Source organism: Malaclemys terrapin, chromosome 4 (genome assembly GCF_027887155.1).
Source record: "Malaclemys terrapin pileata isolate rMalTer1 chromosome 4, rMalTer1.hap1, whole genome shotgun sequence".
Taxonomy (NCBI): domain Eukaryota; kingdom Metazoa; phylum Chordata; order Testudines; family Emydidae; genus Malaclemys; species Malaclemys terrapin.
In genome coordinates, this window is record NC_071508.1 from 51189454 (window position 1) to 51201658 (window position 12205).

At 37.6% G+C, this 12205-nt stretch overlaps 1 protein-coding gene across 8 annotated transcripts in view; it reads left to right on the forward strand.

The window, feature by feature from the left end:
- Window positions 1–12205, forward strand: part of PLEKHA7 (pleckstrin homology domain containing A7) — a 285568-nt gene that overhangs the window by 235720 nt on the left and 37643 nt on the right. For 7 of the 8 annotated variants that reach the window (XM_054025956.1, XM_054025959.1, XM_054025958.1 and 4 more), the window contains 5 exons: window positions 1754–1807; window positions 2236–2259; window positions 10161–10229; window positions 10408–10488; window positions 11982–12131. In XM_054025956.1, the coding sequence (XP_053881931.1) occupies window positions 1754–1807; window positions 2236–2259; window positions 10161–10229; window positions 10408–10488; window positions 11982–12131 (378 nt within the window). The remainder of the gene's footprint in view (window positions 1–1753; window positions 1808–2235; window positions 2260–10160; window positions 10230–10407; window positions 10489–11981; window positions 12132–12205) is intronic. The other variant, XM_054025957.1, reaches the window with a different exon arrangement.

Sequence of the window (12205 nt, forward strand, 5' to 3'; positions counted from 1 at the left end):
AAATTATAAGTATTTTAAGCTACTGGGTGCTGTTGCTTATGGTTTCAAAGCTTTAAATATCACTTCGCTTTGATATTATTTCTGAAAATGCTGCCTCTTAAAATCTTTTCAGAAAAGATAATTAAGTATACTTTATTCATTCTGACTGAAGCAAAACAATGTCTTTGCACTGCTTTCATAATGGGAGTGGCTCACTTCACCACATGCTGCATTAACTCCAAAGTGAGATGTATCAACCAGCTAGAACACTCATAGTAGCTTGTAACTGCATAATTCCTGCAGGTAAAGATTAGCTCATAAAAGTCAAATTGTCCTTTTGCGTAATTGGTAAATAACACTAGCCATCATAGGTCCATAACAACACAGCTGATAGCATTTATGTAAGAAGTTTTAAAATTGGAGATGGGGCAGAAATGCAGTTGTTGTTAATCTCTTTATCAAGGTACTAGATTTGTAACATTCTCCAAAGGGGAGCCATCTAGTAACCTGGGCACATTTATGACCATGAAGCAAAATGTGGGGCTCTCTTTTAAAGCTTTCAGCAATTTTTGTTTTGACCAAATTTAAGGAACTTTTCACTATTTTTTCTTTAAAACACTTATTTCCCATTTCCTTCACCTGCCAAACAGCTGCAGTGAAATAGTTTATATACTGTAGAGTATTCAGGCAATCAAGTAAGCTAATTGGTCAAACATAACTTTCTCTATTACAAAGAATATTGAACATACCAGAGCAATCTTACATTTCTTTGCAAGGATTAATTTAAGTGTGGTATATGGATTCGCTAGCACAGAGTTTTTTCAGATAACTATTTTCATTGTATCAAAACACTGAAGTCTCAAAACTTGAAACCAGAATAGTTGTCTTTTCCTCTGTTTATGCCAATAATTCCAAAAAATGTTCTGAATATTTTGCCCAGTTAACAAAGATTGTTTGCAACAGTTATGTCTTGCTTTGTTGTTTGTTGAAAATATTTCTGTTGAAAGAAGAGAAATCATTTTCTGTTGTGACTCTGGTGGGCACATTTTTTGGGGTAACTTAAGTAAAGGTAATACTATCTTTGTATAATTATAAGACCATACAGACAACAGCTACTAACTAGACAGTGTTTCAAAAAGAAAAAAAAGTATTCATTTGAACATGATCAGATGAAAAGCCAAAATGGTTCTCTAACTATATGATAATTTTTATTTAATATTATCCATGAAGCAGCTGTTCCATCTCTCCAAAACTGAGGGATGCATACAGTATTTTAAAATATGTATGAAATTTGACCAGAAGTATTTTGATGACTTTTATTAAAGAAATATTTTACATTTCATATCTAAGACCAATCCTAAATAAGGCAAATTTTTCTGTCAAAAAGGCATGTAATACAGGATGCTAAGCCATGGCTTAACACCTTTTTCAATAAAATATCCTACTCTGAGTATACTAGCCATAAAAGTGTTGTTCATGCCTTCGAAAATAATTTAAGCCATAAGTATGTTTTTGTCACCCAGTACATTATGGAAGGGGGGGGGAAATCTGTTCTCCATCATACTTTGCCTATTTCATATTCAGCCATAAACAGCAATGTGACAGTCAGGCCAATGTGCTTATTTTGTGCCACTTGTGTACCCGCTTTGTCCTTTACTTTTTATTTCTTACATATAGCTTAATACAAGTTTTCCAGTATTTGCAAATTACTTTTAAAGTAGTGGAATACCGTACATTGCATTGTTGTTCATTCTTTTTATATATTTAACTGAAGGCTGATGACACCTACATCCAGCTGAAGAAAGACTTGGAATATCTGGATCTAAAGGTAGGACATATTTATAGGAAACATATTTCCAGTATTGATCATCCCATCGGTCCTCTGTATATCTTCTCCCTACTTGCATTACTCGCAATCTTGTGTATCCAGACTTTAGAATGCTGAATTTTCTTTTGGTGTAACTGGAAAATCTCTAAAATTGAGAGAGTCTTATTTCACTGACTATAGGCTGAAAATGTAAACTCAGTAAATTTGTTGCAAGTTTATTTTGTTTTAGTTTAATCTGAAAACAGTGCAAGAATAATTTATTTTATCTTTTGTAAATTTAAAGAAACCAGAGTAAAATCTGATTCAGAATATTAATGTCTGTTACAGCATTATGGTAATGCTGTTATGTTTAAGACTGAGTATTCTAAGTTAACAGAATACAGAATTTCAGTGTTTATTCATTCCTATTTTTCCTTTATTTCTATTAGAAGCTGTCTCCTTTTATGATAACAGTAAGAATATTATTATTTCTAAACATATTTATAATGTAGTAGTGTTGTGATAAATTAGTTGAATATATTGCAATCTTCCTCTCACCTCCATATTATTATGTGTGGGTTTTCCTTGCCATACTTGCATTTCTGAAGATCCTAAATAATTCCTTTCTTCAAACCACTCATCCTATGAAATTTAGCATCGTGGCCCCACAGCTCACAACCAAACATTAGGTGGAACTCCTTTCAGAATGAATTAAACTTTTCCCTAAATTATTCTCCATGGTTCACTTAAGAGTAATGCAATATTTTCCTAACCACTTTATGCCATTATTGAGCTATTAAATAGCCAGAAACTTCCTATAATTAGCCTACTGGACAATAGGGTAGGTTTGAAAAATAAGCCCATATTGCTCTCATGTTCCTACAGCTTGCATTCACAACCTTGACAATGTCACTGAGTTTTTCAGTGCTGTTAAATTCTTCTAAATTTGGTGTATTTTGTTTCAATTTTATAGTATATATTTTTGATACTCACTCCTTTTTATTTAAACAAATTTTCCAAGTTCAGTCTATCAAAATATTACTTTGCGATTATTCTTTAGCAATAGGATCAAATTCATGTGACATTGTTTAAAGTTCAAGTTTTTTACAGCCAGTGAAATTCTGTATTAACATCTGTATCAAGCAATAGTGGCATCCAGTGGTGAGCTCAATTGACATTTCTTCCCAAAGAGAGATCTCAAATTCTTATTTATATCAGGTCGCCAATATCATGTTGCATGAATTCAAGATGTTAAACAATGTTATTATCCTGAAGCTCAAACTCTCTGTCTCAGTTAAAATAGCTATCCTCCATGGTAAGCAGATTGAAAACAAAACTAGATTAATAAACTTTAGGTTTTGAAAAATCCATGAAAAGAAAACTAATAATTTTGCTCAGCACAACAGCCTGCTAGCTCTCATAGTGTGAAACTCTTCTTCTCATGCATAAATCATTATTGAATGGACTGAGCAAGATTTTCTCTGCAATTGCATCTCCCGAATGGGAACCACCCTAGTGCTGGGCACAGGAACTGAGAGTAGAAAGACTCTCCTGTGCTCTCAGCGCCCGCAGTTGGTGTCCAAGCAGTGTGGAAGAGGAGAAGGAATCATAGAATTGTAGGACTGGAAGAGACCTCAAGAGGTCATCTAGTCCAGTCCCCTGCACTCATGGCAGGACAAGTATTATCTAAACCGGGGTCGGCAACGTTTGGCACGTGGCTCGCTAGGGTAAGCACCCTGGCGGGCCGGGCCAGTTTATTTACCTGCTGATGCGGCAGGTTCGGCCGATCGCGGCCCACACTCGCCGCGGTTCGCCGTCCCGGGCCAATGGGTGCGCGAGAAGCAGCGCGGGCGAGGGATGTGCTGGCCGCGGCTTCCCGCCACCCCCATTGGCCTGGGACGGTGAACCACAGTGAGTGAGGGCTGCGATCGGCCGAACCTGCCGCGTCAGCAAGTAAATAAACTGGCCTGGCCCGCCAGGGTGCTTACCCTGGCGAGCTGCGTGCCAAACGTTGCCAACCCCTGATCTAAACCATCCATGACAGGTGTTTGTCTAACCTGCTCTTAAAAATCTCCAGTGAATGAGATTTCACAACCTCCCTAGGCAATTTATTCCAGTGCTTAACCACCCTGACAGGAAGTTTTTCCTAATGTCAAATCTAAACCATCCTTGCTGCAATTTAAGCCCATTGCTTCTTGTCCTATCCTCAGAGGTTAACGAGAACAATTTTTCTCCCTCCTTCTTGTAGCCACCTTTTATGTACTTGAAAACTGTTATCATATCCCCTCTCAGTCTTCTCTTCCCCAGAATAAACAAACCCAGTTTTTTCCATCTTCCCTCATAGGTCATGTTTTCTAGACCTTTAATCATTTTTGTTGCTCTTCTCTGGACTTTCTCCAGTTTGTCCACATCTTTTCTGAAATGTGGCGCCCAGAACTGGACACAGTACTCCAGTTGAGGCCTAATCAGCATGGAGTAGAACGGAAGAATTACTTCCCATGTCTTGCTAACAACATCCCTGTTAATACATCCCAGAATGATGTTTGCTTTTTTTGCAACAATGTTACTCTGTTGACTCATATTTATCTTGTGATCCACTATGACCCCCAGATCCCTTTCTGCAGTATTCCTTCCTAGGCAGTCATTTCCCATTTTGTACGTGTGCAACTGATTGCTCCTTCCTAAATGGAGTATTTTGCATTTGTCCTTATTGAAATTCATTCTGTTTACTTCGGGCCATTTTTCCAGTTTGTCCAGATCATTTTGAATTTTAATCCTGGCCTCCAAAGCACTTGCAACCTTCCCCCCATCTTAGTACCATACACAAACTTTATAAGTGTACTCTCTATGCCATTATCTAAATCCCTGATGAAGATATTGAACAGAACCAGACCCAGAACTGATGTCTGCAGGACCCCATTTGATATACCCTTCCAGCTTGAATGTGAACCACTGATAACTAATCCCTGGGAACAGTTTTCCAACCAGTTATGCATCCACCCAATAGTAGCTCCATCTAGGTTGTATTTCCCTAGTTTGTCATGTGAGACAGTATCAAAAACCTTAATAAAGTAAAGATATACCACATCTACCACTCCCCCCCATCCAGTCACAGAAACAGTGAATTTGAATAAAGTCTGTGAAATGCTGATAGGCGCTGCGACCTAGCGCATGGGATCATGACACCACGCAGGTTTGGCATGTCCACCCCTCCAAACCTGAGTGGTGTTGCGACCCCATGTGCTAGGTCACAATGCTGATCGACTTTGGCCATCTGTCTCCATCTATGGAGGTGTTGTGACCACGTGGGCCAGGTCGCAATGCCAAGAGCGGGGGACCTGGGCCTAGCCCCATGGGACAGGAGCCATGAGCGTAAGAGGTGAACTTGTTCTCCCACAACCACCCATGGGCTCCCCACTGTCCTGCTTTCCAGACATAATTGTTTTTTTGCACCTGTGCCATGAAATATATTAAAAATTTGTGTGACAAAATTGTAGCCCTAATTATGACTCAGTTTTTAGTTACATGATCACATACAGTTTTTTTCCATAGGATCCCTGCCTCATTCAATGCACAGTAAGGAAGGTGCTCACTGAATGAGCAACTATTTGATATTTTGTTTTATCCTCATTGTTTAATGTGTGGCCCCATGCCTTAGGCCTGATGTACACTAGAAGACTAGCTTGATTTAACTGCATCAGTCAAGGGTGTGAAAAATCCACACCCCTGAGCAGCGTAGTTAAAGTAAAGCAAGTCACCACATAGACAGCACTAGATCAACAGAAGAATTCTTCCATTGACCTAGTTACCACCTCTCAGAGAGGTGAATTATCTGTGCTGACAGGAGAATCCCTCCCGTTGATGTAGGTAGTGTCTACACTGAAACACATAGCGCTGCCCAGTGGTGCAGCTATGCTGCTGTAGCATTGAAAGTGTAGACAAGCCCTTATTTACTGAAAACTAGTCAAATCCTTACACAGTAAGGAAAGACATTTCATGTGTAAGCTTATAATAAAGCATGCTACAGGCAGTGGAGAATTGAGAAATGCTAAAAGGAAGTAGTTTGTTTTCTGCTTAATAATTAAACTATCTGTCTGTAGAGTGGGTGGGTAAATCTGATCTCATAATACCATAGTAACTTGTTGATTTTTTTTAAATTCAAACATACATTCCAGATTAGGAAATGCAGAATGTGAATGAGGAAGGCCTAATGAAGTGTAGAAGAGTGTATTCATTAAGCATTTGCACTAGAACAATTCAAGAAAATCTGGGGTCCTCTGTGAAGCCATTCAGTGGTTCATCATAGAAATGTAGGACTGGAAGGACCTTGGCAACTCATCAAGTCCAGCTCCCTGCATTGTGGCAGAATCAAGTAAACCTAGATCTTCCTTGACAGGTGTTTGTCCAACTTGTTTTTAAAAATCCAATGATGGGGATTCCACAATGTACTTTGGAAGCTTATTCCAGAGGCTAACTACCATTATAGTTAGAAAGTTTTTCCTAATATCTAACCTAAATCTCCCTTGCTGCTGATTTAAGCCCAGTACTTTTGTCCTACCTTCAGTGGAGATGGAGAACAGTTGATAACCATTCTCTTTATAAACAGCCCTTAATATATTTGAAGACTGTTATCAGGTTTCTCCCCCTTTCCCCCCCGAAACTTCTTTTCCCAAGACTAAACATGCCCAGTTTTTTTAACCTTTCCTCATAGATTAGTTTTTTAAACCTTTTATCATTTTGTTGCTTTTGGACTCTACAATATGTCCAGATATTTCCTAAAGTGTGGTGCCCACATTTGGACATAGTATTCCATCTGAGGCCTCAGCAGTGCCAGTAGAGCGGGACAGTTACCTCCCGTGTCTTAGTTACGATATTCCTGTTAATGCACCCTAGAATGGTGGTAGCCCTTTTTTCAGCTGCATCACATTGTTGACTCAAAGTCAATTTGTAATCCACTATAACTCCCAGATCCTTTTCAGCAGTACTGCTGCCTAGCCAGTTATTCCCCATTTTGTAGTTGTGCATTTGATTTTTCCTTCCTGAGAATAGTACTTGGCAATTGTCTTTATTGAATTTCATCTTGTTGAATTCAGGCCAATTCTCCAATGTGTCATGATTGTTTTGAATTCTAATCCTGTCCTCCAAAGTGCTTGCAATTTCTCTGAGCTTGGTGTAAGCTCCAGATTTTATAAGCATACTCTCCACTCCATCATCCAAATCATTAATGAAAATATTGAATAGTCCCAGGCCCTGGAATGACTCCTGAGGGACCTCCTAGATACGCCTTCCCTGTTTGACAGGGACCACTGATAACTACTGGTCTTTCAACCAGTTGAGCATCCATCTTATAGTTGTGCACCCACCTAGACCACATTTCCCTAGTTTGCTTATGCAAATGTGTGGGACATGTCAAAAGCCTTACTAAAATCAAGCTATAACTTTGTAACCTTTTCTGTAGCATCTGCTCCAAACTTATGTCATAACAACTGGAGTTCAGTTCCTCTGAGGTAAAGAGGAGAGAGAAATAAGGTGGAATGTGTGTGTTCATAAAGAGAATTAAGGAATAGTGGATAGCGGTTTTTTTGTTAATGGAGGAGTGCAGGATCTGTGATGTGCCATAGCCAAAACATTGATCAAAAATAGATAGCCTGATTCTGAGGGTGCTCGTGTTATCACCTCTAAGCAGTCTGCAGAAAGCAGATTGTACTGTACTGCTAATTTCCTGACACTGGATCATGACCAGAAAATATCACACTATACTTGGTGGGGCCCTTGGAAACTACAGGTTTGGCAACACTGTAAGGCACTGAGTTACACTGTGTTTGCATATGTTGCAAAAGTAAAATTAAAAAAATAATTAGTTTCATGGTTGAACTAGCAGTCTTTCCAAATCATAACTAATGTTATATCAGAGGAGAAGCAGCCAGTTATAATTTCCAGGTTGTTTTTTTAAAATTTGGTCATCAGTGTGGAAAAAGAAAGTGCTCTACACATATCAATATTCTTCATCTCTAAGTCAAGGGGTAACAATCAGGAATGAGGCAGCTACAGTACTTGCTGGTTGCCTTCCCCTGGAGAATAGTTGCAGAAAGAGAGAGGAGATCAACTTTACAGATATTTTATCTAACTTCTGGAATCTCTGTTTCTGTTTTTCGTGGGATTCTGAGTTGTAATATCTTTTTTTCCCCAGTAACAAACTATTGCTAAACTTTTGTTTGAAACAGATAAAAAATAATGGACCTCTGATCAACATGGTTTACAAAGTGCTAAAGAACTCAGCACAAGGGTTACTGTCCGGTATAAATGTAAGACTGCTTGTATCTGAAATGTGACCATCCCATCGCTTTTTTTCAAACAGCAATCAATGTATATACCCTAGCTTCCACAGGTGTATCATGATCAATAGAAGAGCTTCCTGCAAAATGTTTTTTTAGGCTGTACGCAAAATTATGGCTGACCTCACTGTGCTTGGTTTCGTATTACCATATGTTGAAAATGAATGGCTGTGTTAAGTAGTGACTCCTTTATGTAATTCCTAAAGTGTGAAAGCATGCTAAACCTTATTTTATGTTCTCATTTTCACTGCTTTGAAATTAAGGTAACTTTTGCACTTGTGATTATATAATCCATTTCAAAATATAACAAATTATTCATCGTATTTTCATTGCAGACTGAGAAAAGTTCACCTATCCACTAGCTTGCAGATTATTAAAGCAGCAAATTTTGTACTTGGATACACATCTGTTTGTTTAAATATACTAAATATTTTCCTACACTTGAAAATGTGACTGAATATTTACTATCAATAATGCTAAATGACTTGCATTAATAAATTTAAAAGGAAAATCATTCCTATTAAAATATTGTACTATTTGGCAATTTATGTTGAAAATATAAAAATAATTAAGACTGGTTTCTTCTAAGGGAGAGTAAACCTTGTATTTGATGATGGGGAAATAAACGTCTGGCTTTTATTTCATGAAATTCACATGATAAATATATGTATTCTTTGAAAATGGAGAGGTGAGATGTATAGGCATGAATAATATAAAAATGGTAAATGTACTTGTATCTTAACACTAGAATAATATTTGAAAACCCTACTTGGTGACCGGCTAACTTCATCTAAAATAAAATGTTGAGGGATAGTTGAGTGTCTGTCCACTTTAAATTGTGGTTAGTCCCTAAGGATTATCTTCTTTCCTTCTAGAAATTGGATTTGGAGCCAGAGATTACTGGAATGAGAGAGGGTGAAACTAGAAAGAAGTACATCCAAAATGAAGTGTATTTAAATATCAATTTCGCTCCTGCCCCAGACTAATATCCCTCTTTGCGTTCCCATAACATTCATTGTGGACTGAGGTAGAGTGAGCCCTTTGTAGATATGCAGGAACTACTAAGACACGTTTTTAGTCAGTTGGGCCTCTATCCTGCAAATGCTTATGCACGTTTTTAACTGTAAGAAAATGAATAGTCCTATTTACTCCAATGAAGATTACTCATACATCAAAGTTTTGTAGGATGGGGCCTTACTTTTAAACTAAAGACAAATGGGATCGATGTTTCCTTTGATTATAAATCTGACACAGTTGCACTAGTCATTTGTCATTGGTGCTGCTCCACCCCCGTCTTCTGACCTGCAGAAACCGCACAGTGTCCTCCAGGTGTGCTCTCAGTGAAACTTTATTTCAAGGCCCTTTCACCAATATCACTACAGCCCCCCATGCTCCCACCTATTTACAGTGTTTGCCAAGCTTTAGGCACATTCAGCAGGACTTGAGGGGAACAGAGGTCTCCCTAGTCTGAGCCTCTGTGTATTTAACCCCAGCTAGCCCTGTTCCTCTCTTCTCTCTCTCTCTCTCTCTCCTCTTTTCTTGCACTTCATTCCTGTGCCTTCTTTAAGCCCTGGGGTGATTGGCCAGTTGAGTTCATTAACCACAATCAGCTTCTCCTGGAGCACTAATTAGCCTATAAGTGATCAGAGTGCAGGCTCACCTACTCACTATCTGCACGCTATCACATCATTAAACAGCCTAATTTAACTAATTGGTAATCCTTTGGAATTAGATATTGATGTACCATTGTCATATTTCAAAGATTTGATATGACAAGCTTTTTGTAATAATTCTAGAGTCGTACATTTTCTTTTCGTGAAGAAAATAGTATTGATCTGTTACTTTTACACAAGTTCTACAATTTATCTAAAAATTTTTATATTTCTAAAGATAAGCCCTTTAACATTTATTTTTAGTGTCAGTAAATCATATAATGTGTTGGCTAGAGCATATAACAAAACTTTTTCTTTATCACTGAAGCATAATTATACTTCACTTTGCCACCAGTCTAATATATCTTTAAACCTTATTCTTTTTAGGTGACAGGGCGTGATATACTAAAAGAACGAAGTACAAAACCTGTCAAGATTGCAGAAAGTGATATTGATGTAAGTATCAAACATCAATTCAAAACCCTGTCAAATATAGTTACTTTAGCATTTAGCTGTTTCTGTTACACTGTAATTGTTCTCATTCTGATCCAAATGCAAATGAAAATCGTGCTACAAAAGAAGGGTTTCTTTCTTTTTTTAAATCTAACTTAAATATATATGGTTTTATTGGTAGGTCAAGCTAAGCGTTTTCTGTGAACAGGACGGGATTCTACAGGACTTGGAAGACAAAATAAGATCCCTTAAGGAAAATAAAGTAATACAATTCAAATTTTTATATGTTAATAATAATAATAAATTCTCTTGGACAAACTTTAAAGTTTCTTATTCAGGCTTTTGGGATTCCAAACCAAGCATTAGATTATTGTAATGTACCAATATTGTAATAATTCACTTTGGACAATATATACACTTCTTTTATTAAAGAACGAAAATGGTATGTTTTGAATATTACAGATGAGTAATGTATTTGGAAAATATACTTTTTAAAAAGTTTCAATAATGCATATTTTAAAACTACTCACATTTATTTTTATGTGACCTCCATTACAAATTTTGCTGAATGCACATTTTCAGAATAGTTTTGTTTTTCTTTTTAAGTTGACAATGGTATGGGGCTGGGTCAAGGAAAGGGCTCAATCTAGATCATTATTTTAACACAGTTATAAGATTAAAAAAACAGTCTCACCAGAGAGGCAACTGTGTTATCACAGTTAGCAATGTTTTAAAACTTGTGCTAACAAGAACCATATTTAAATAGCATTGTAGGTGGTATGATTGCATTCGCATAATGCAAAAGGCTATAAAAAAGTGGGGGAGCAGATCCTGAGTTATTTCAATATAGCTAAGCCAATTTACAACAGCTGAGGTTCTAGCTCCAAAAGTCTCAACCAAACTTGCAGTAACTTCTTTGACCTGTTTGCTGCTAAGACGGGTTCTCAAACTTTTGTATTGGTGACCCCTTTCACATAGCAAGCCTTTGAGTGCCACCCCCCTAATAAATTAAAAACACTTTTTTATATATTTAACACCATTATAAATGCTGGAGGCAAAGCGGGGTTTGGGGTGGAGGCTGACAGCTCGTGACCCCCCAGTTAATAACTTTGCAACCCCCTGAGGGCTCCCGACCCCCCAGTTTGAGAACCCCTGTGCTAAGACCTTCTTGTTCCTCCCCCCAACCTTCTTTCTTACTTCTGTTTATATCCCGTTTAGAATTCACACAGTAAACGTTAACAAAAGGAACTTTTTTTCCCTTCTCTTCCTTTCATTGTGTGTGTGTGTGTATGTGTATAAAACTAACATTTTACTAGCTTTGAGCCCTACCTGTATACTCTGGGGGCTGCTGAAATTAAATGTGCTCATTAAAATGAATGTCTGAATATAGTAGGTAAATTTAGAGGCAGTTTAGAAAAAAATGCTTTCTACTGTTTGCACAGAAATTAAACATGAAAAATTTCACCCCCATTGGTTAATGTTTTTGAAAGGTACAAACACTAAAACGGATTTATAATGGCAATTGTGTTGCAACTTAGTGGTTGCTACTGACTATTGCTACTGTGATGGCCCAAGGCTTCACACCTTCCAATAATCAGTTTCCTTCTTTGTCCTCTCAGTAAAAGGAAAATCTGTGATCCTAGTGATTTAGAGGAAAGACTTGAGAGGTAGAGAAGATTTTTCATATTCTCAGTAGTAAATCAGTACAGACCCATACAAATGTAAGTCTATTGTTATTTTCCTTTCTTTCTTTAGGACCAGTTGGAATCTGTTTTGGAGGTTTTGCATAGACAGATGGAACTGTACAAAGACCAACCACAGCATGCAGAAAAAATTTCTTCCCAGCAGAGACTTTTGCAAGAGGACCTCATTCATATTCGGGCTGAAATATCCAAGGCATCCACTGTATGTGTTCAGTGCTTCCAAAGAAATGCTAAGCTAAGCGCTAGACTAAAATGAATTACTTTTCAGACATAGGG